The following is a 22,240-nucleotide window of genomic DNA, read 5'->3' as shown; positions in this document are numbered from 1 at the left end:
TCTATTAGAGCTCCCTTTGGGGAACAGGAGCAACAGCTGCTTCACTTCTGAGCAATCTCGTTAAGATTGAGGCTACATTCTGGATACGATCAAGACTCTAAAACTAAAAAGAGTGACGTTTCCCTGAAGGCACCACAACAAGCTTTGGTGGACACAAGTTTTCTTCTCATCATGTTGCTTGGGCAAAACTCTTTCATATTTGGCCTAGAATCAAAACGCCTCAGCATTTGGTCAACATCTCTACTCTACACGGACAGTTTTAAGATAACATATGACGCTCATACACTTCCATATACATACAAGAGTTGGTTTCATTAAAAGTGCATAATTTTAGCATCAATGGTTTGAAATTGGTAGATCTCTATAAATCTGTAGGGCAACAGCTTGAAGAAAAGTTTAAATGTTACAAGAAAAATGGCCCACTGGTTCTCTGCATGTCAATGGTTATAATTTAAGATGCCTTACTCATCCCAATTCCTACTGGCCGCACAGAGTGGCAGTTAAGGGCAGAGGCACTTTGGGATAAAAATTGAGGTGCTGGAGGGCGGAGAAGATAGATGGTGTGCTGGGGTGGGGAAAGGAGATGTTTTCAGTCTGAGTGATGGCTTTCCAGGGAAACCCTAAATGGACGGAGGCAGATTGAAGAATTCCCAGATCCCGTGCTGCCAGGCAGATCAGAGAGATGAGACCTCAGGGTGATGGCTGGTTTTAAAGTTGTGACCATATCAGGAAGGAGAAGGTCTGATATATAACAGCATGGCCACATCTCACACACCCATATTCCTCCTGAGCGTACCTCCACCTCCTGCATTGGTAAGTATCCGAGTCAAATGCTGGATACTGTTTAACCGATGGCCACTATCCTATCTCTTACTTTACCAACACATTCTGCTTTCTCTCCTTTCCTAAGCCTCTAGGTGAGTGAGTAGGTGAGTGAGCTGGTCACTTGGTTGGTGTGTGTTGGTGGCAGCAGCAGCAGCAGCCATGCCATACAAAGGAGAATGCGGAGACGATGTGGACCCCATGCCATTCCTGGCTCCCACAGAGAAGGAGCGCCTGGATGCCATGAATAAACCATACGACATCAAGCGCTCCTGCTGGATCAAAGATGAGAAGGAGGCTTTCATTGCTGGAGATATTCAGTCTGAAGAAGGGGACAAAGTCACCGTCAAGACCTCCAAGAACACTGTAAGACTAACATTAAAGTTGTTTTGCCTTTAAAATGTATATTTAAGGTGTAAAAGTGGAAACTGATGTCAAGAGTTTTGTTGAGTATGTCACTGTGATTTTAATATTCATGATGATGAAATGATTGATTGAATGATTATCCTGTCTGATCAGACTGTGACTGTGAAGATGGATGATGTTCAGCAGATGAACCCTCCTAAGTTCTACCAAGCCAACGATATGGCCAACCTCACTTTCCTCAACGAGGCCAGCGTCTTGGAAAACCTGCGCAGCCGATACGTCAGCATGAGGATCTATGTAAGCCGGTTACAGAGCCACAAAAACCTATTCAAAACCATTTCAACATCACATCTCAAGGACAGTAGAAAAAAATGTTATTATGTTATTATGGCAGGTTTAACCAAAAGCTTCTTCTTCTTTTTTCACACACAAAAAGGACTTTTAAAGGACTGACTGCAGATAAGAGACACAGCAATTATTTGTCACAAATCAGATACAGGGATTTTGTCTATTACTGATGTTTGGCCAATTTATCGGCGCAACCTTAATAAATATAACTTTTTAAGTACAACTGAGCCTGTGAAAAAACATGATGTCATAATGATGTAATCAGGGTTATTTCAGCTTGGGCTAGGAGATGACAAAAATTATAGGAGAACTCAGAGTAATGACTTGGCATTTTAAGTCCCCTAAAACTATGGAGACAAAATTGTTGAATCAGTGGAGTACCACTTTAGGACATCACAGGTTGAAGTACACAACTAGGAAGCTTTAATGTGGAAAAAATAGATAAAGAGATAGATAGATACTTTATTTAAATTGCAGCACTTTAAAAAAAACAACAACTCCTTAACTGTATTGGAAATTGTGTTTTTCATATTGACATATCAAATTGGACATTTCCCTGAATATCGCTAGACGTTTTTCTTTAAATGCACATATTGGATCAGAAAAGCAAGTTACACACAGAGAAAGGGAAGGAGAGGCACACAAAGGTGCCTGTGAATCAGATTTGTTCTCATATTACTTAGTTTGTTTATCATTTTATTTAACTGCATCTTTTTATGCTCCCTTTCCACTTCCAGACCTACTCAGGCCTCTTCTGTGTGACGATCAACCCATACAAATGGCTGCCCATCTACGGTGCTAAAGTGGCCCAATTGTACAAGGGGAAGAAACGCAATGAAGTTCCTCCTCACCTCTTCTCCATCTCGGACAATGCCTACCATGACATGCTGATGGGTGAGGAGAGGTTGATGGCAAGGGTGGGGGGGGCTTTGAAGAGTAGAGGGAAGGACTACATTTTTATCAGTCCTGGGTAATATGGGGTGAGGGGAGGGAGGTGAAGTTACAGAGAAGTAAGCATGCAAGTGGTATGTGGTGATTTGGGATAAAGCCCCTCGGGACGAGTTGCTTGAAAGTCATTACACGGTTCTTTATGTGGAAAGAGGGAGTGGTACAGTTGCTGTGTAACTAGTGTGCCGTGTGATGATTTGTTCAGGGAGCAGAAAAATATTTGAAGCCATTATATGGCATCAGGGGAGAGTTGACAGCTGTCTGTGTTGTTGGTACTGCTGACAGAGAACATCAGCAGTCCTCTGATCTGCTCAGAGGGAACAGTAATTATTCCTCTCTCACACTCCCTCTGTCTCTCTCCTGCCCTCTTTATGTCCTGTCAATGCAGAGCATGAGAACCAGTCTATGCTGATCACGTAAGGACATGTTTTATTTCCTTTCCCTACAAATGATGTATACAGCCGGCATGTCTCACTATTATTCATTCCTTATTTATTTTTCTCCACCAGTGGAGAATCCGGTGCTGGCAAGACTGAAAACACCAAGAAGGTCATCCAGTACTTCGCCAATGTTGGAGCTTCTGGGAGCAAAGCCTCCGACTCCAAGGCAAGTGTGTGTTTGTGTATGCAGACATGATTTTTTCATGTTGCTTTTGTTGTCCAAAGTTATGTAAATTTATCTTCTCTTTTCAGGGCTCTCTGGAGGACCAGATCATTCAGGCGAACCCAGTGCTGGAGGCATTTGGCAACGCCAAGACCATCAGGAACAACAACTCATCACGCTTTGTAGGGACCCATACAAAAACCATCATCAGATGCTCTTTTTTAGTGCTTTTTTTTTTTTTTTTTTTTTACATCATCCCTTGAAATAATTAATGCCCATGTGATGACAACAGGGCAGTTAGTTAAATCTGTGAAAATAATATTTATGTGTCATCATAGGGGAAGTTCATCCGCATCCACTTTGGGCCGACAGCTAAGCTGGCTGGTGCCGACATCGAGAGCTGTGAGTGGATGCATCATTGATCTTTTTATTGCCTTGGCCAAGACTTGCTATGTCTCATGAAATAAAAATGCTAATATTTGTAAGAAAAACAATTAGCATCCTTAAAACCTGTTGTGTGTGTGCTTCAGATCTGCTAGAGAAATCAAGAGTGATTTCCCAGCAGGCTGCTGAGAGAGGATACCACATCTTCTACCAACTACTGTCTGGAAGGAAGCCAGAACTCATAGGTGAGACGGATAAAGCTGCAATGTCACCAGTTAATAAGGAATTAAAGTGAATGTGAGCAGAAATTACAGACCTTTTCTATGCTGGAGACACTTCATTGTCTTACCATCAGCTTTGTGAGTTGATGGTTTTGAAAACGTGCCTTTATCTTGCTTTTCTTCACAACACTACAAATAATTTCTCACAGCTGCATTTGACAAAGGGGAAAATGGTAAAAGACAATTTGCACATTTTTTTTATTTATTTTTAACAAATGACAAACATTAACACATCTCTGTGTTGGATATATAAGCCAATATTGTTTAACATCAAATAGTCTTGTCAAATACAATATTGAGGAAAAAAGTGTTGCCTGATGTTCTGTCTTCAAAATCAATCCAGCCATCAATAATATAGTCAAAGTCAGTCTTAACCATAGGCAAGTACCTCAGGCTGTAAATTGAAAGATTATGGAGTAGTTCAACTAATTCGGAGGAATAAAAGCTACAATTTAAAAGAAATCTAGGCCTACATATAGATGTAAAATCTACACACCACATGTTGAAACGGAGAGTCTGTTAAAAGTCACATTAGCTAACATTAGCGGATAACTGCGGATAAACTATTAGCTGAAATGAGTTGAAAAATGGTAATAAATGGAAAAAGTAATAACCATTGAATTAGTTAGCTAATAGTAATGAGTAAGCATTTAAAATAATTAGCTAAACACGAGTAAATATATATTCATATGAATAACTTTTGCTTCTGTTTTTGTTGCTGTGACAAGTGAATTTCCCCATTGTGTAATCAATAAAGTGTTTATCTAATCTAATCTAAACTAATCTAAACAGTTGATAGTTAACGTTAGCTAAAAGTACTGGATAGCTAAATGGTTGAAACAATGTTAGCTAAAATTACAGGTGAAATAGTTAGCTAAAATTAAGACTTAAATTGAAATATCTAAAAGTAATGCCCATTTAAATAGTTCAACTTTAGGGATAAACAGTTGAAATAGTAAGCTAAAAGTAATTGGTAAACAGATTCGGTAGTTAATGTTAGCTAAAAGTAGTGGAGAGCTTAATGGTTGAAATAATATTAGCTAAAATAACAGGTGAAACAGTTAGTGAAATAGTAAGCTAAAAGTAATTGATTAAACAAATTCAGTAGTTAATGTTAGCTAAAAGTGGTGGATAAATAGTTGAAACAACGTTAGCTAAAAATGTGTTCAAATAAGTTGTTAGCTAACAGTACTGCAGAAACAATTAAAATGCTTAGATTAAAATACATAATAATAATGACTTTTCATATATTTGAAAAAGTATTGTAATATATAATAAATAGAGTTAAATAATATCCCATTTAACGCATATTCAAATAAACACATTTGGAAGCTGACAGGTGTTGATCTTGAGGTTTGAAACCACTGGTCAATATAATATTTTATGTTGGTAATAATAAATAAAAATCTTGTATTAACCATTGAGACGTGCTTTAAAGGTAACAAATGATTAGTCTTATGATCATGTTTTATGCTATGTCTTCCAGAGGCTCTGCTGCTGCAGTCAGACCCCAAACAGTATGTGTGGGTGTGTCAGGGAGTCACTGTGGTCGACAACATGGATGATGGAGAGGAACTGCTCCTCACTGATGTGAGTTCATAGTTTATCTGTATGAACTGAACTATTCATTCTACGCTTTGATTTAAAATCAGTATAAAGAGTGATATACGTCTTCCCATGACCAAAGAAATTATATAAATGAGCCTGTTGATGGTGCTATTGCCTCTCTTTGTGTAACTGTTGTGCAGCACTGATCCTCTCTCTTCTTTTTCTCTATGCTTGTGTGTTCATAGGAAGCCTTTGATGTCCTGGGCTTCACTCCTGATGAGAAGATGAGTGTGTACAAGTTGACTGGAGGCATAATGCACTTCGGCAACATGAAGTTCAAACAGAAAGCCAGAGAGGAACAGGCTGATGTGGACTCCACTGAGGGTATAGAAAGCCCACCTTACCCTCTCTCACCATCCCTTTTCTCTCTATCTGTTTTTTCTTTCATGATTTTCTGAGCCATTTTTCCAGCTTGTATTACAAGATTTTGTTTAAATAATTCAATTAATCACTTGTCCGATACCTTCTTCCCTCCCTAAAGTGGCTGACAAAGTCGCCCACCTCATGGCCATCAACTCTGGGGAGCTGCAGAAAGGCATAACACGCCCCAGAGTCAAGGTTGGAAATGAGTTTGTGACCAAAGGTATTGCAAAGACATTTTTAGATTATTCAATTTCATTTTTTGTAAACAAAGCCTTTTCTATGAGGGCAGATAATGCACTAATTTACAAAATCTATATTTGAAATGTCAGGTCAAAACCAGGACCAGTGTACGTACTCCATCGGTGCTCTGGCGAAGGCCATCTACGACCGCATGTTCAAGTGGATGGTGACTCGCATCAACAGGACCTTGGACACCAAGATGCAGCGGGAGTACTTCATAGGAGTGCTGGACATCGCTGGGTTTGAGATCTTTGAGGTGAGATTTGGATAGATTTACTGCATTAGATTTCTTGCCCGCTACATTATTTGTCATGGTTATTTAATTTAATCTCATCCTTCTGTGATTCAACTCGGTCTTTCATCTCCAGCTCAACAGCTTCGAGCAGCTGTGCATCAACTTCACTAATGAAAAGCTGCAGCAGTTCTTCAACCACCACATGTTTGTGCTGGAGCAGGAAGAGTACAAGAAGGAGGGCATCGACTGGGTCTTCATCGACTTTGGCCTGGACCTGCAGGCCTGCATCGACCTGCTGGAGAGAGTGAGACACACACACAATCAGAATAAAATGCATGAGTATGTATATAATTATATGCTGATTTCACTGCCTATTTTATATTTCCACCTCCCTCTCTAGCCCATGGGGGTCTTCTCCATCCTGGAGGAGCAGTGTGTGTTTCCAAAGGCGACAGACGCAACCTTCAAAGCAGCTTTGTATGACAACCACCTGGGCAAGTCCTCCAACTTCCTCAAGCCGAAAGGGGGGAAGAAAGGACCTGAGGCCCACTTTGAACTGGTGCACTATGCCGGCACTGTGAGTATTAGATGTATTAGTATTATTAGTATTAGATTTTATAGATTTTGTGCCTTGAGCCTCTTTTAGCTGAACAACTCGCCTTTGTCCAGTGCATTGGCTTCTTCTAATCATCTGCAGTTTTGTGTGTAATGTGTAACGTGTAGGCATGCATAGCTTTGGATTGCTAATAACACTGTATAAATACAATGTGCACCCACCTCTGTCAACAAAATCATTGACATCTCTGAATATAAAGTAGGATGTGTAACCGTGTGTACATACAGTAGATGTATTAATGCTGTCTGTGTCTCTCACAGGTGGGCTACAACATCAGTAGCTGGCTGGAGAAGAACAAAGACCCTCTGAATGAGACGGTGGTGGGTCTCTTCCAGAAGTCCTCCATGCCACTGCTGGCTCTGCTCTTCAAAGAGGAGGAGGGCGCTGCAGGAACCAAGAAACAGAAGAAAGGCTCGTCCTTTCAAACTGTCTCCAACTTCTACAGGGTAACTCACACAGACAGATAGAGACGCTTCCACACATGTATGTGGATGTGTTTCAATCAATAAGGAAGAGTAACAGAATACTTCAAATAATAGTTAAAGGAGTTATTTAACAATTCTGGAAATATTAGTCACATTCACATTATTATGTAGAGGGTCAGTTGAGAAGATTGATACCACTCTCACATCTTTCCATTAAGTAGTAGGTGTCAGCAAACAACCGGTTAGCTTAGCTTAGCACAAAGACTGGAAACAGGGTAACAAGAAGATAACTACATGGTTGCCCATTTGGAGTTGGAATTAAATATATATATTTTTACCTCTTTCCATGAAATGATTCTGTCAATGTGATTTATTATTGACAGATAAAGTGTATATATTCCTTTATCAATCAATCTCTTAAAAACATAATACAATGAAAATGAAACCACAATTAACAGAGGATTGTGTCTGAAAACAAAATTATTGGTATAATTACTTAATTGGTATATCCACCTGCCTTGTCATGAAGCTTATCTAACATTAACCAAACTCAAGATTTAAAGGTGATGTATTATACTTATGTACAGGTTGATAATTGGATTCTGGCTTTCTATTAGAATGTGTTTACATGCTTTGATGTTCAAAAAACACTTTATTATTCTCATACTGTCTGTCTTAATATAGCTTGCAAATAGGCCCTGTCTGAATCGTTCCGATTTAGCGCCTGTCTCTTTAAGAGATCCTCCTGAAAAAGCCCAGCGCATCTTTTATGATTGGCCAGCATTTTCAGGTCTTCTGTGTCTCTGCACCATCATTACAGCCAGGGAATGACTTGAACCATTAAATCCTACAAAATAGTATAGTTGTGACATCACAACCTTACAGAGGTCCTGATGGCTCATTTAAAGGCACAGTTTCTAAATACAGACTGAGTCTGTTTTGATCGAGCATTTTCCTACTTTCACAGTATTTATATAGCACCTTGATCTGCTTTATTATAATAAAAACTGATTTTTTACACTATGGGTCCTGTAACCAATACCAAGATAGGGAACAACACATATTCAACAACTTCAAAGGTGTCCTTCTATCTATTTGTGTACAACAGGAACAACTGAACAAGCTGATGAGCACCCTGCGAAGCACTGCTCCCCACTTTGTCCGCTGCATCGTCCCCAATGAGTTCAAGAAGTCAGGTGAGTGTGTGAGAGTGTGTGTTGACCATGAAGTCATGAGACATCGGTAATATATTCCCTATCCGCTGAAAACTCCTGGTTCTCTTCACATGAAGGTGTGACAGATAACCACCTGATCCTGCACCAGCTGGCCTGTAACGGCGTGCTGGAGGGCATCCGCATCTGCAGGAAAGGATTCCCCAACAGACTGCAGTATCCAGAATTCAAACAAAGGTCTGACTCCCATTCCTTCTGCATTCATTTCCATTATTCCATTATTGATTTTTAACCACTGTCACATTTCTCCTTTCCTGATCTCTCTTAGATACTATATCCTCAATCCTAACGTCATCCCAAAGGGATTTGTTGACAACAAGAAGGCCTCTGAACTCCTCCTGAGTTCAGTTGGCCTGGATAATATGGAGTACCGCATCGGCCACACCAAGGTACACCACTGACACAATCAATCTATAAAACATAACGCATTTATATGATTTCTCTTATTGGACAAATGCATATTGATCAATATATAAAGTGAAAAAGTTCAATCACTTTTTCCATACTGGCTCTTATGTTGCTTATTGTTGTGCAGAGGTGGTAGAAGTATTCAGATCCCTTACTTAAGTAAAAGTAGTAATAAAACACTGTGAAATTACTCCACTACAAGTAAAAGTCCTGCATTTAAAAATTACTTAAGTAAAAGAACAAAAGTATCGCATCAAAATGTATTTAAAGTATCAAAAGTAAAAGTACTCATAAAGCAGAATGGCCCCACTAAGATTGTTATATATATATTCTAAATATACTATTATTGATGCATTTATTTAAGCAGCATTTACATTTTCTCAAGGTAGGGCTCATTTAAACTACTTTATATACTGCTATGTGCTGAAATAGAATAAAATAACTTTTTAAATTAATTACGGACCACGCTGTGAATTTTGGGGTTCACAATCACGAGCCTCAACATTCAACCTTAGTGACATCATCAAAGCACGCCTTGCGGATCAGCGGCCGCATTAAGGGACAATAGAGATACTTTGTATTTAATATTTCTTTAATTTAATATTACTACTAATTGTACTTAAGTACAGTACTTGAGTAAATGTACTTAGTTACAATCCACCACTGTTGTTGTGTTATCTAATTCAAATGAATAAAAGCTTTTCCTCAAGTTGACCTTTTCTCATCCGTCTTGTTTCTCTGTCCCTCACCTGTCTGCGTTTTCCTCTCCAGGTGTTTTTCCGTGCTGGCGTCCTGGCGAAGCTGGAGGACATGCGTGACGAGCGGCTGGCGAAGATCATAACCATGCTGCAGGCTCAACTTAGAGGAACTCTAATGAGGGTCGAGTTTAAGAAGATGGTGGACAGACGGTCAGTGTGTCTGTGTGTCTGTGTGTGTTCTTCCTTAAAGACAAAATTTGCCACCATATATAAAGAGGGCAAATCCGTTTTGATGGTAAATGTAGTCCTCTGAAACAATAAATTCCTCAATGCGTGCTATATTGACCGAGAAAGCTGAGGCTTTTTAACATGAACAACTTTTTATTATTTTCCACATTATCAACAGCAGCGCAGTGCAGCTTTACTTTTCTAGTTTTTACCTTTCATAATAAAAGCCCAACTTAAATTCACTCCAAATTTTGTGAAGAGGCAGTTGACAAAATAGCTTACAATAGTAAGATGTCAACAATACTTTCTCATCATCTGTCCTCTCAGCAGTGGTGGAATGTAACTAAGTGCATTAACTCAAGTACTTTACTTAAGTATCATTTTCCAGTACTTGTACTTTACTTGAGAATCTCCATCTATGTAACTTTATACTTCTACTCTACTAGATTTTGATGTTAAATACTGTACTTTTTACTCCACTACATTTAGCTGACAGCTTTAGTTACTTTTCAGGTCGAGATTTAGCATAAAAAACATTATAAAGTTAAAGTTATTACACATTTAAAAAAAAAATCAAACCTCATAACAGTATATTAAGTAATTAAAATGAGCCACACCTTGATAAAATTAAAATGCTGCTTACATACATACATTATTAATAATAATCTAATAAATAAATATAATTATAACACCAAAAATAGCTCATTAGAGTTTAATTTAAGAGCTGATATCTAGCCATTTTATATGGTTTTCTTGATCATAACCAAAATCATTATCAAGAAAACCATGTTAAATGTCTAGATATCAGCTCTTAAATTAAACTCTTATGAGCTATTTTTGGTGTTATCATTATATTTGTCCAAACAAACGTACCTTTAGTCGTACCAGGCATTAAAATCAACAAGAAATTGAAGAAAACGTGTGGTCTAATAATTTTTTCCATGATTGTATAACAATCTTAGTGGGTCCATTCTACATAACGAGTACTTTTACTTTTGATACTTTTTGAAAATTTTGATGCTGATACTTTTGCGGGTTTTGAATGCTGGAATTTTACTTGTAGATCAGTAATTTCACAGTGTGGTATTAGTTTTGAATTCTTTTTTCCTCCACTGGTCTTCAGTGCATGTTTGTGAGTACTTACAGTGTTTCTACATTCATTGTGTGTGTGTGATGCAGAATTGCACTGATGGCCATCCAGCGCAACGTGAGGAAGTTCCTTCAGCTCCGCTACTGGGGCTGGTGGAAACTCTACACTAAGGTGAAAATGCTGACTGGCTCACCTCTTGACAAATGATAAATCATCATCATTATCATCCTCACCATCACATTTCCTGCCTGTTCCCTCAGGTGAAGCCCCTGCTGATGGTCGCCCGTCAGGATGAGATCTTCAAGGCGAAGGAGGAGGAGCTGCGGGCGGCGGTGGAGAGGGTCAAAGAGCTGGAGGGCAAGATGAAAGACCTGGAGGAGAAGATGGTCACTCTATCGCAGGAGAAGAACGACCTCGCCCTGGCGCTGTCTGCAGTAAGCGCACACACACACACACACCAAGGTTATCATAGTTAACGAAAACTAACGAAATAACGAAAACTAGAATTGAAAAAAGATTTTCGTTAACTGAAATAAAAATAAAAACTAGAGTTTTTAAAAGAACGATAACTAACTGAAACTGTATTGCGTGGTTACAAAACTAACTAAAATTAACTAAAATTATAGTGAAAATGTACTTAGTTTTCGTTTTTGTCAACTTTTTTCATTCATAATTCAGTGTTCTATTTGAACATGCAACACATGGTGAATCTGTTTACTGAGACTGGGATGTCTACACTCCAACCAAAATTCAAAACACCCAGAACTGTAAGAGTTAATAACCTTATTGGGGCTGAGATGATAAACTAAAGGAAATAAAGGCAAAATTTATTATGACCTCTTTGAATCTGGCACCCAACACATAGCCCATTACAAAAAACTAAAACTAACACTAAAAGTAATAAAAACTAAACTAAAACTAAGCATTTTCAAAAAATAAAAACTAATTAAAACTAGCAAACTCACTCTAAAAACTAACTAAAACTAACTGAATTTGAAAACAAAAATTCACAACGAAATTAAAACTAAAACTAATGAAAAATCCAAAACTATTATTACCTTGACACACACAGTATTTTTTCCCAACTGGTGCTTATGATGCATTCTGATTAGTGCATGTTCAATAGTGTGGTCTAACCCCTTAAGGAGACCTTACTGTTAATTTGCCTTGTGAGTCAAATTCCTGTTGGCAAATCTTAATATGCAGCAAGAAAAGCAGGAGGTCAAAATACTTTCTCTGGCTTCTAGCAATCAGTCAAAGAAAGACTGAATCACCACTCTAAAGTCCTCCGCTTCTCTGGTTTGTTGTGAAGGATCACAGAAACATCCTGCCTCTCGTGTATTACCATTACATTCGAGTCACGGCGCTTTTCTGAAAAGTAAATACGATCTCTTAAAAACCCTGAGGGTTGTTAACAACACTTACTGCTGTTCTGAAGATATTTTCAGAATCCTCAAAGACTCCTCTATCCATCTTTGATGAAAAACTTTCTGTCCACTGCAAAAAACAACATTTTAAAAAAAACAAATTTCCGAAGTTGTGTCACCGTTTCCTAATTAAAACAAAGATGGTAGCACTTGCATGACTGCAACATAATTTAAGTTGTATTATTTGTTATCTATATTGACTTTGTAGTAATTTATATTCTTAAACTAATGTGTTTGTATTTTTGTTCAGCCATCAAGGCCTTAAATGAGGCCCGTTCACCACAGCATGAGGGCTTGTGCAAATGCCGTTGTTGATATATTCTTTTCTTTTTTTATGTTTGTTTGTTGTTGTTGTTTAATTTTTCTCCTGTTTTTATATTCCTTTTATTTATTAATTTTATTAACAAAAATTGCACTTAATTTCATTGTACATGCAACAATGACAATAAAGATCATCTATTCTATTCTATTCTAGAACTAGAACTCTTGTTGAGTTCAGCAGTTTGAACTATTCTGGAGCCAAAGCCAGAGCTGAACCTCTCCTCAGTCTTTGCATCTGTGTAGTTATAAACAAACTTTATCTCATTGTCTCCTACAGGAGCAGGACACGCTGGGAGATGCTGAGGAGCGCTGCACCCAGCTGATGCACCAAAAGGTCCAGCTGGAGGAATCAATGCAGGTAATGTATCATAGATTAACCATACCACATTATGTTTATTGACCTCTTTAATATTTTGCAGTAAATCTCCTCCTGGGCATGGGGATCATTTATTCTGGGAGTATGTCCACACCACATTATGAAATGGTTGATTTTGTCACAGTCAATTTTTTAAACATCATAATTTGTTAAAAATGTTTTCAAAAAGAGCGTGCACTAAGAAATGTTGTTCAAAAAAGAATGAGGACGCTTTGAAAAAAGTTTATTTAAATAATAATAAGATATACGGTTCAATGTTAATATATAGGAAATACATGTGCATTGTCCAAAAGAGTAAGACGTAACAGAATAATATTCACAGCATGCCACAACACCTTTATCTGTGATATGCATACAATCTAGTAATGAGACATTTTAATAAGAGTTCAGTTACAGCTGAAATAGTGTCCTGTGTTTAAAATAACTTTGGCTTTAGGATCTGCGTGAGCGCCTGGAGGAAGAGGAAGGCAACGCAGCCTCCCTGCATGGCCAGAGGAGGCAGCTGGAGGGCGAACTGAATGAGCTGAAGAGAGACCTGGAGTCTCTGGAGTCCACACTGGCCAAGACTGAGAAGGAGAAACAGGTAGGGGGAAGGAGGAGGAGGAGGAGGAGGAGAGAGAGGAAATGCAGTAAAGCAGCTTTTGGAGATGTTGTTTCTTTTACTAATTACTGTCTGTATCTGGAAACATGTGGATTAACAGACACAAAGATGAAACCCCTGAATTCTGTTCAATGGTGTGTTCAGGGTCTGGACTTTAAGGTTCGAACTCTGACAGGTGACATGAATCAAAGAGACGACCATATCGCCAGGCTGCAGAAGGAAAAGCGAGCTCTGGAGGAACTGCAACAGGTCCACAAACACACATGAAAAAAATCAATGCACATAAACTCATATTTCAAACACCTTTTAATGCTTATTAGTGTAATAGTGACATATATTCATATAATTTAATTAGAAAACTCTGGAGGATCTTCAAACAGAGGAAGACAAAGTTAACCATCTGACCAAGACCAACAGCAAGCTCAACGCACAAGTCAATGAGGTGCGTCGCCTGAAAAACTGTTTGTCTTCATGACTTTTTAGAAATCAGGAATGTGTCCAGAGCTGCAGCTGAATATACTCAGAATTAGTGCCTTCATCATGGTTGGATGTTTGTGTTTTGTGTGTGTGGGTGTAGCTGGAGGACAGCTGGGAGCAGGAGAAGAGGATCAGGGCGGAGGTGGAGAAAGCGAGGAGGAAGGCAGAGGGAGATCTGAAGATGACCATCGAGAACCTGAATGAGATGGAGAACGCAAAGGTTGACCTGGAGGAGGTCATCAAGAAGTGAGACAAACACACACACACACACACACACTGTACTTAATTACAATTTTGAGGTACTTGTACTAGTATTTCCATTTTATGTAACTTTATACTTTTTTTAATACATTTTGAGGCAAATATTGTACTTATTACTCCACTCCATTTAGCTGACAACTTTAGTTACTTTTCAGGTCAAGATTTAACATGACGTGAACATTTTAAGTGTTTTTTAGGAAAATGTCTTGTTTTCCTAAACTTGAACCTCATAACACTATATTAAGTAGTTAAATGAGCCCTACCTTGATAAAATTGAAATGCATCAATAAAAATACAATAGTATATTTGGAATATGTAGAATATAACACTGTAAGTTGGTCCATTCTGCATAACAAGTACTTTTACTTTTGATGCTTTAAGTACTTTGATGCTGATTCTTTTATACTTCAGTAACACTTTTACTTGTAGTGGAGTAATTTCACAGTGTGGTATTAGTACTTTTACTTAAGTAAGAGATCTGAATACTTTTTTCACCACTGCTTCTACCCTTTGTGTGGACACTTGACATTCCCTAGCCCCTTACCCTAAACCTAATGTAACGTAAACCTTAAAAACAAGTCTTAACCCTCAAACCGGCCTTTGAAGAAGGAAAGACCGGCTGAAATTTCCTCACTCTGTTGGTTAAAAACTTGGTCATGGTACTATGCAGTACAATAATATGCACACAGACCAGTGAAGCTGACACGTTCATAGAACTTTGGAAGTATCTTGACTTTTGACTTCCTTTATATTACATTTAACATACAGAACAAACTATCCACACTACAGCAGTAATACTTGTGTGTGTCCTGCAGTACACACTGCTGGTGCTGCTGATTTCTGATTCCCCCACTGTGTGTGTGTGTGTGTGTGTTTTGTGTGTATTTGTCCAGGAGAGACTTTGAGATCAACAACATGAACTCGAAGTTGGAGGACGAACAGTCTCTCAGCTCCATGCTCAGCCGCAAGCTCAAAGAGCACCAGGTCTGTGTTTACAGGCTCATAATCCATGAAGCACAACATGATCTGATTTCAGTGGTTCCTTCTTTAGTGGTTTAATTATGTCTAGTAATGAATTTAGTTTGCTAGTTTATATTTATATATGAAATAAGTCATCTATTTTACTCTAAATCAAATCAAATCAAACAGTATTTGTATAGCAGCTTTCGTACAGTTAGTGCAGTTCAAAGTGCTTCACAGATCATTGACAAGCCAATAGTGCAGACCATAAAAACCAAAGAAAAGACAAAAGCAATGAAAAAACTAGAGACCAATGCACAAAATTAATAAAAGTGATAAAGTATGTAATAAAATAAAAATAATTTAAAAAACGTGATGCAAAACGTTAAGAAAAGAAACATTTAAAAAATATAAGAAGCAATGAGAATTATAGTAAAACCAAGTGAAAGATAAAAAAGACAAAACAACAATACATTTATCAGAACAAAAAAATGCAATAAAAGACTCAAATTAGATAAAACTGGTAAAAAAAAAAGAAAAAAAGACAAAGCTTAATAAAAATAAAAAAGACGAAAAAATAAAACAATAAAACAGAATTATGTAAATACAATGAAATAAAAATATTAATAATATCTATAAACCCTTTGTATTCAGAAGATTTTGAATTTGTGTTTGAAACCTGATTTAAAAGATGTTTATTTAGGTAATAAATCCAGTGAGAAATAGGGTCATTTTCTCATAGGCTTCTATACAATCTGACTTCTCTTGCAAACAGAAATGTCCCTGTCTGAAGGCCCCCTGCTGGCCATTAGAAAGGGTTACATCCACTTCTTTTTTCCCTTTTTTCCCCACATTTAGAGTCCCAGTATAATCAATGCAATATTTGCAATTCCTATGAGCAGCCTGACATGTAAAGTTTTTTTTAGCAGTGGTAAATATGAAGTGATAAATGTTGCTTAAGGTCAGTAGCATGAGAAAGGTTAATGAGATGGTAGATGTAAGATGAATGTTTGGATAGCAAATGAAAAAGGAGAGGGCAGTGTGAATATATAAGTTAGAAAGTGGGGAAAGGGTGAAATAAGGAGTTGAAGAGGTAGAGGCGGATGATAAATGTTTTGTTTTTAAAGAAGCAAGTTTACTGCTGTTTGTACTCTGATACACATTTATCATCCCTTTCAGAGCCGCATCGAGGAGCTGGAGGAGGAGCTGGAAGCTGAACGAGCGATGAGAGCCAAGGTGCAGATTAAAGCCTTATTTATAACTGCAGAACTATAATCATGTATTCGCATGTTGACAAGTATAAATAGGCAGGCAGCTGGGATGATACTTATTGCAGGTGTAGATTAAAGCTGTCTGTCGTCTGAAAGGTGGAGAAGCAGAGGGCGGAGCTATCCCGAGACCTAGAGGACATCAGTGATAGGCTGGAGGAGGCGGGAGGAGCCACCGTCGCCCAGGTGAGCATGACTGACAGCTGTCAATCAATCAGAGGGGCAGCGATGAAGAGGGAAAATATTAACTTCTGTCCTTTTTACACCCCAACAACTCTGTAGATCGAGCAGAACAGGAAGCGGGAGACGGACCTGCTGAAGCTGAGGCGTGAGCTGGAGGAGGCCGCGCTCCAATCAGAGGCCACGGCCGCGGCGCTCAGGAAGAAGCACTCGGATGCGATGGCGGAGCTGGGCGAGCAGCTGGAGAACCTGACCAGGCTCAAAGTGAAGCTGGAGAAGGACAGACAGGGCATGAAGGCGGAGATCGAAGACCTCAACGTCACCGTGGAGACCACTCAGAAAGCAAAAGTACATTGTTATCTGGAAAATCTATATGCGATCCATCAAGAATACACATTATATATACCTTGAGTGCCTTGAAAGGCACCCTATTAAATAAAATGAATTATTATTAATTATATATAATATAAACTCATGAATTTAATAACAATAATGATAATAATAATAATAACTTTATATAACACCTTTTAAAAACACCAGTTTACAAAGTGCTTTGACAGAGAGCAGTTAATTGCAACGAGAATGACAAACAATTCTTACGTTAAAAGAAGAACAATGAGAGACAGAGCAGGAGCAATCACAAGACATTCTCAGATACACAGAAAATAAAAAGGAGTGAAAAAGTAAAAAGTGAAGAGGTAAAAAGGAAGATGGTGAGATAGAAAGCATTACATAAAAGCAAATCTATAAAAGTGGGTTTTAAGAAGTGATTTAAAAGAAGTTACTGGCTCTGTGCGCCCTATGCCTTATCCTCGGGCAGCCAAACTGCTTTTTTACCTGTGTGTATCTCTGTTTGCATGTGTAGATGAACTCTGAGGCCCACGCCCGGAAGCTGGAGGACAACCTGGCAGAGGCCAACGCTCGCCTGGCTGAGATGGAGCGCAATCAGACTGAGCTCAACACTGCTAAAATCCATCTGACTGGTGAGGATCATCACACACACACACACACACACACACACACACACACACACACAGACAGACAGACAGACAGACAGACAGACAGACAGACAGACAGACAGACAGACAGACAGACAGACAGACAGACACACACACAGACAGACAGACAGACAGACAGACAGACAGACAGACACACAGACAGACAGACAGACAGACAGACACACACAGACACACAGACACACACACACACACACACACACACACACACACACACCACATTAGACTGTATATCAAGATAGACAGGCTGACAGCTCCAACAGCAGCTCACTACCTACTGTGCAGACTCCAAACCAGTACAAGGTGGTAGCTGCCTTATCTGGGATATTTTGGCTTCATCCATTCTTTATACAGTCTGTGACACACAGACACACACATGTATAGCCACTAACATGGGTGGGTTATGAGAAAAATGGCCCCTGGGCACCTACATGCAAAAAGACCAACCATCTCTACTACATAGCAGCAAGACATACAAATTTGATAGATGTTTAATCTCTTTTTACTGTTGTTTTGTGTCTCTCAGAAGTCATTTTAATTGTTATTTTTCTTCTGTAGTTGTTTTATCCCCTTTTGTAGTCTTTTTGAGTATTTTTGTTGTGTACCTCTTTCTAGTTAATTTTGTCTCTTTGTAGTGTTTTTCTCTGTTGTAGTCATTTTATGTAGAGCCCCACAGATATATCGGTTGACAGATAGTATTTGCCAATCAAAGGCATATAAGTATTGGCGTATATGCTGTTCAATATGAATGCTGCTGCAGTTTTAATTGTTATTTAGTCAGCAATTGAATCTGAACATTGTCACTGAACCAACTCTTCCTGGTTGGTACGTGTCTCCTTAAGTGATATTTTGCAGGTGAAGGCTTCAGACACACTGCAAAAAAGGTGTGTCTAAAAACAAGATAAAAACACTAAATCTGAGGGAAATTATCTTGCTGCATGGACAGATAATTTCACTTGATAATTTTCACTTTCTTAAATTAAGATTATTAAATCTAGAAACAGGCATGTTGCACGCTTAAAATAAGAAATTAACTTTTAAAACAAGATAAATTAAAGCTGCAAGCAGCGATGAACTGGCTCCAGCAGAGTGCACTGACAATTATTTATTTCTTACCAAGATAAAAAAAACTTTAGACTTAGAAGTGTTAGATAATTTATCTTGTTTTAAGAGTTAATTTCTTATTTTAAGTGTTCAACATTCTAAATTTAACAATCTTAATTTAAGAAATCTTGTCAAGTGAAATTATCTGTCCATGCAGCAAGATCATTTCCCTCAGATTTAGTGTTTTTATCTTGTTTACAAACACCTTTTTTGCAGTGCACTTTGGGCCCCTGGACATGTGCCTGGTAGGCCGTGCCCTCAAACACTGTTTCTTGGACTCTTTCATATTCTGTTCTTTGTGTGTGTATTTGTGTGTGTAGCGGAGAACAATGATCTGAGCAGAGAGTTGCAGGACATGCAGAGTAAGCTGACCCAGGTGACCCGGCTGAAGGCCTCCCTCACCACGCAGACTGACGAGCTCAAGCGCCAGGTTGATGAGGAGAACAAGGTAAAAGTCACAACAAAGACACAGACCCATTTGTGTAACCTTATTTTAGAAGGCACACAGGCTGGAAACACCTGGGGGTGACCCAGAAGTAGCTATCCCATTTTGGAAAAATGTTTGTCTGGTGTTGACTGAACATTTTCTAATGTACACTACCGGTCAAAAGTTTTAGAACACCCCAATTTTTCCATTTTTTTATTGAAATTCAAGCAGTTCAAGTCAAATGAACAGCTTGAAAGGGTACAGAGGTAAGTGGTGAACTGCCAGAGGTAAATAAAAAAAGGTAAGCTTAACCAAAACTGAAAAATAATGTACATTTCAGAATTGTATAAGTAGGCCTTTTTCAGGGAACAAGAAATGGGTTAACAACTTAACTCTATGGAGTCTTGGGCTATTTTGTCCATTTTTGAATTCTTTTCATGTCTTTGTAAGTCATTTTGTGTCTTTTTTTGGTCATTTTGTGTCTTTTTTTAGTCATTTTGTGTCTTTTGGTGTCTTTTTTGTCATTTTGTGTCTTTTTTGGTCATTTTGTGTCTTTTTTTAGTCCTTTAGTCCAACATAAAATGTGATTTTGAATCTTTTTTTTAACTTTCAAAACACTATCATGCTCAATAAATAATTTTAAATGTTGCAAATGTGCATTAATTTCAGAGTACACTGAGATATTAAACTGCATCATTTTCAATTAAATTCTGGAAAAGTTGGTGTGTTCTAAAACTTTTGACCAGTAGTGTATGTGCAGTGCACACTTGTGAATATGAGCAGTGTATGGTTGGTTTTGTATTTATTCTCCCCCATTATTTCTATTATTTATTTTTATTTACTTATGTAGTATTTGTGTCGTTTTTTATTGTGTATTTAAGTTTCCTTCTTTCGTTTGGAGTCCCAGTAGTTATATGTATGTGTTATTATGTCTGAAAATAAATAAAGATAGTGTTGGGAAAAAAAGAAGGCACACAGGCAGCACTTTTGTGATGTGAGGAGAAATAATTGCTCATCCCCAGCTGATCTGAATATTCTAAGAACTGAGCTTTCAGTTCCAGTCCTTCCTCTCACCTTTCTGTCCTCTTTTCGTCTCTCTAGTTTTCTTTTTGTTGTCTATAAAACACCTCACACCTCCAATAAACCCTGCTGTTGCTGCGGCCTCTCTCCCGCTCCGCAGGGTCGTAACACAGCGGTGGTGAGCCTGGCCAACGCTCGTCACGACCTCTCCCTGCTGAAGGAGCAGCTGGATGAGGAGAGTGAAGCCCGCGGGGAGCTGCAGCGCCTCGTCTCCAAACTCAACGCCGACGTCACGTCCTGGAGGACCAAGTATGAGACGGACGCCATCCACCGCACCGAGGAGCTGGAGGAGACCAAGTAGGTTCACAGCCAGAGTGTTAAATCAACTCACAGGGAGTTAAATGTAACACTTTTTCTGAGTTTATAGTTCTCACGGATTCTGAGTCAAAATTACACTTTGAAAAGTGTTTTTTTTTAAATCAAAATCTGTTTATTGAAGGATTTTCAGTATAAAAAAAGTGCAATGCTGAATGGTAATTACAAAGACATGGGGTAGACATGAGTACAACAATTAGCACCAATGTGTCCAGATAGATATGGATTGGGTAATATAACTTAAAGAGAAACAAAACACAGAAAACAAACAAACAGAAAACAAACAAAAAAAAACAAAAAAAACAACCAAATGTAACGATTTACCGAAAAGAAGGAAAATATAACAAATAAAATCGTCATATGTAAAATAACCCCTCCCTAGTCACTGCCAATACACTACAATAATATGAGCACATTGCCACAAAGCCTGCGCTAAAAATAAGCAGAGTACTTAGCTTTGCTAAGCTGCACCTAATGGCAGTCTTCACAGAGTCTGGAACGCATTAAGAAAAGGACCCCACGTTTTCTGAAATCTCCCACTTGATTGCTTAAGCGAGTATCTAACCTTCTCCAATTTTCATTAGTGCACTTTTAACTCGAAATTGTGTTATTCCTTTTCACTGTGAGTGTTAACTTTTAACATACGTCATGATTTTTTATGACACATTTAAGTGTAATTTTCAACACTAAAATTGGTAATTCCTTTTCACTGAGTGTTAATTTTTAACATACATCGTGTTACTTTGACACAAAGTGTATTTTTAACCCTAAAATCATGTTATTTCCTTTCACTAATGTGATAATTAACATTCATTGTTTTGTTTTACGATACATTAAAAGTGCATTCTGTCTTTAGCCGAACATGTGAGTCACAAAATCTGAAAATCAACTCCAAATGAAGTGAATCTAACTCAGGTGTTAACATGTAACAACGCTGGCAGAGCTTTTTGATTACTACAAGTGTTAAAACAACTCCAAAATCAACACTCACCAACCAAAGATTATCAACACTGTGCTGAGAAGAGATGAAAATATAGATTAAAAAAGGAACCAAAAGTTTTAAATGTCAGTTTCGTGTGTGAATGAAACACTGTGTGTGTCTTGGTACTTTTTAATTTAATCCCACGGTTGCTTCTCCTTCCTCCTCCAGGCGCAAACTTGCAGTGCGTCTCCAGGAGGCCGAGGATGCAGCGGAGGCGGCCCAAGCCAGAGCTGCCAGCTTGGAAAAGGTCAAGCAGAGGCTGCAGGGAGAGGTGGAGGACCTGACCATAGACCTGGAGAGGGTACATACACACACGCTTCACACACTCGCCTGTACTCAAATTAATGTCTGTCACTCAAGTGAGTTAAAATCCAGAGTTTAAGTTGCAGCTGTGAAAAAACCTCAAAGTGTTTGCTGTAAATCTTGGGAACCCTTAAAGTCTGGGTAAAGAAACATCAGAGATTTGTATGAAAACATATTTTACTAGGTACGAAATAATAGCTGACAACATGTAAGAAGACTTCGAACAATATTTGACTGAATTTTGGAG

General features: G+C 38.4%; 1 protein-coding gene across 1 annotated transcript in view; it reads left to right on the top strand.

Annotated features, from left to right (window-relative positions):
- The first annotated feature begins 1,032 nt into the window (after positions 1–1,032).
- Positions 1,033–22,240, top strand: part of LOC131983838 (myosin-16-like) — a 29,428-nt gene continuing 8,220 nt past the window's right edge. The window contains exons 1-34 of the mRNA XM_059348649.1: positions 1,033–1,188; positions 1,342–1,485; positions 2,274–2,430; positions 2,873–2,900; positions 2,994–3,096; positions 3,177–3,269; positions 3,426–3,489; positions 3,618–3,716; positions 5,239–5,342; positions 5,546–5,684; positions 5,842–5,943; positions 6,053–6,219; positions 6,332–6,502; positions 6,599–6,775; positions 7,075–7,260; positions 8,348–8,435; positions 8,531–8,648; positions 8,740–8,860; positions 9,651–9,787; positions 10,985–11,066; positions 11,156–11,329; positions 12,921–13,001; positions 13,456–13,602; positions 13,765–13,869; positions 13,976–14,062; positions 14,198–14,343; positions 15,252–15,342; positions 16,498–16,554; positions 16,686–16,772; positions 16,869–17,114; positions 17,632–17,749; positions 19,207–19,334; positions 20,494–20,690; positions 21,859–21,991. Of these exons, the coding sequence (XP_059204632.1) occupies positions 1,066–1,188; positions 1,342–1,485; positions 2,274–2,430; positions 2,873–2,900; positions 2,994–3,096; positions 3,177–3,269; positions 3,426–3,489; positions 3,618–3,716; positions 5,239–5,342; positions 5,546–5,684; positions 5,842–5,943; positions 6,053–6,219; positions 6,332–6,502; positions 6,599–6,775; positions 7,075–7,260; positions 8,348–8,435; positions 8,531–8,648; positions 8,740–8,860; positions 9,651–9,787; positions 10,985–11,066; positions 11,156–11,329; positions 12,921–13,001; positions 13,456–13,602; positions 13,765–13,869; positions 13,976–14,062; positions 14,198–14,343; positions 15,252–15,342; positions 16,498–16,554; positions 16,686–16,772; positions 16,869–17,114; positions 17,632–17,749; positions 19,207–19,334; positions 20,494–20,690; positions 21,859–21,991 (4,200 nt within the window). The 5' untranslated portion in view covers positions 1,033–1,065. The remainder of the gene's footprint in view (positions 1,189–1,341; positions 1,486–2,273; positions 2,431–2,872; positions 2,901–2,993; positions 3,097–3,176; positions 3,270–3,425; positions 3,490–3,617; positions 3,717–5,238; positions 5,343–5,545; positions 5,685–5,841; positions 5,944–6,052; positions 6,220–6,331; positions 6,503–6,598; positions 6,776–7,074; positions 7,261–8,347; positions 8,436–8,530; positions 8,649–8,739; positions 8,861–9,650; positions 9,788–10,984; positions 11,067–11,155; positions 11,330–12,920; positions 13,002–13,455; positions 13,603–13,764; positions 13,870–13,975; positions 14,063–14,197; positions 14,344–15,251; positions 15,343–16,497; positions 16,555–16,685; positions 16,773–16,868; positions 17,115–17,631; positions 17,750–19,206; positions 19,335–20,493; positions 20,691–21,858; positions 21,992–22,240) is intronic.

Source organism: Centropristis striata, chromosome 13 (assembly GCF_030273125.1).
Source record: "Centropristis striata isolate RG_2023a ecotype Rhode Island chromosome 13, C.striata_1.0, whole genome shotgun sequence".
NCBI classification, from domain to species: domain Eukaryota; kingdom Metazoa; phylum Chordata; class Actinopteri; order Perciformes; family Serranidae; genus Centropristis; species Centropristis striata.
Note: the sequence above shows the minus strand (reverse complement) of the source record. Positions and strands in the feature narration are given on the sequence as shown.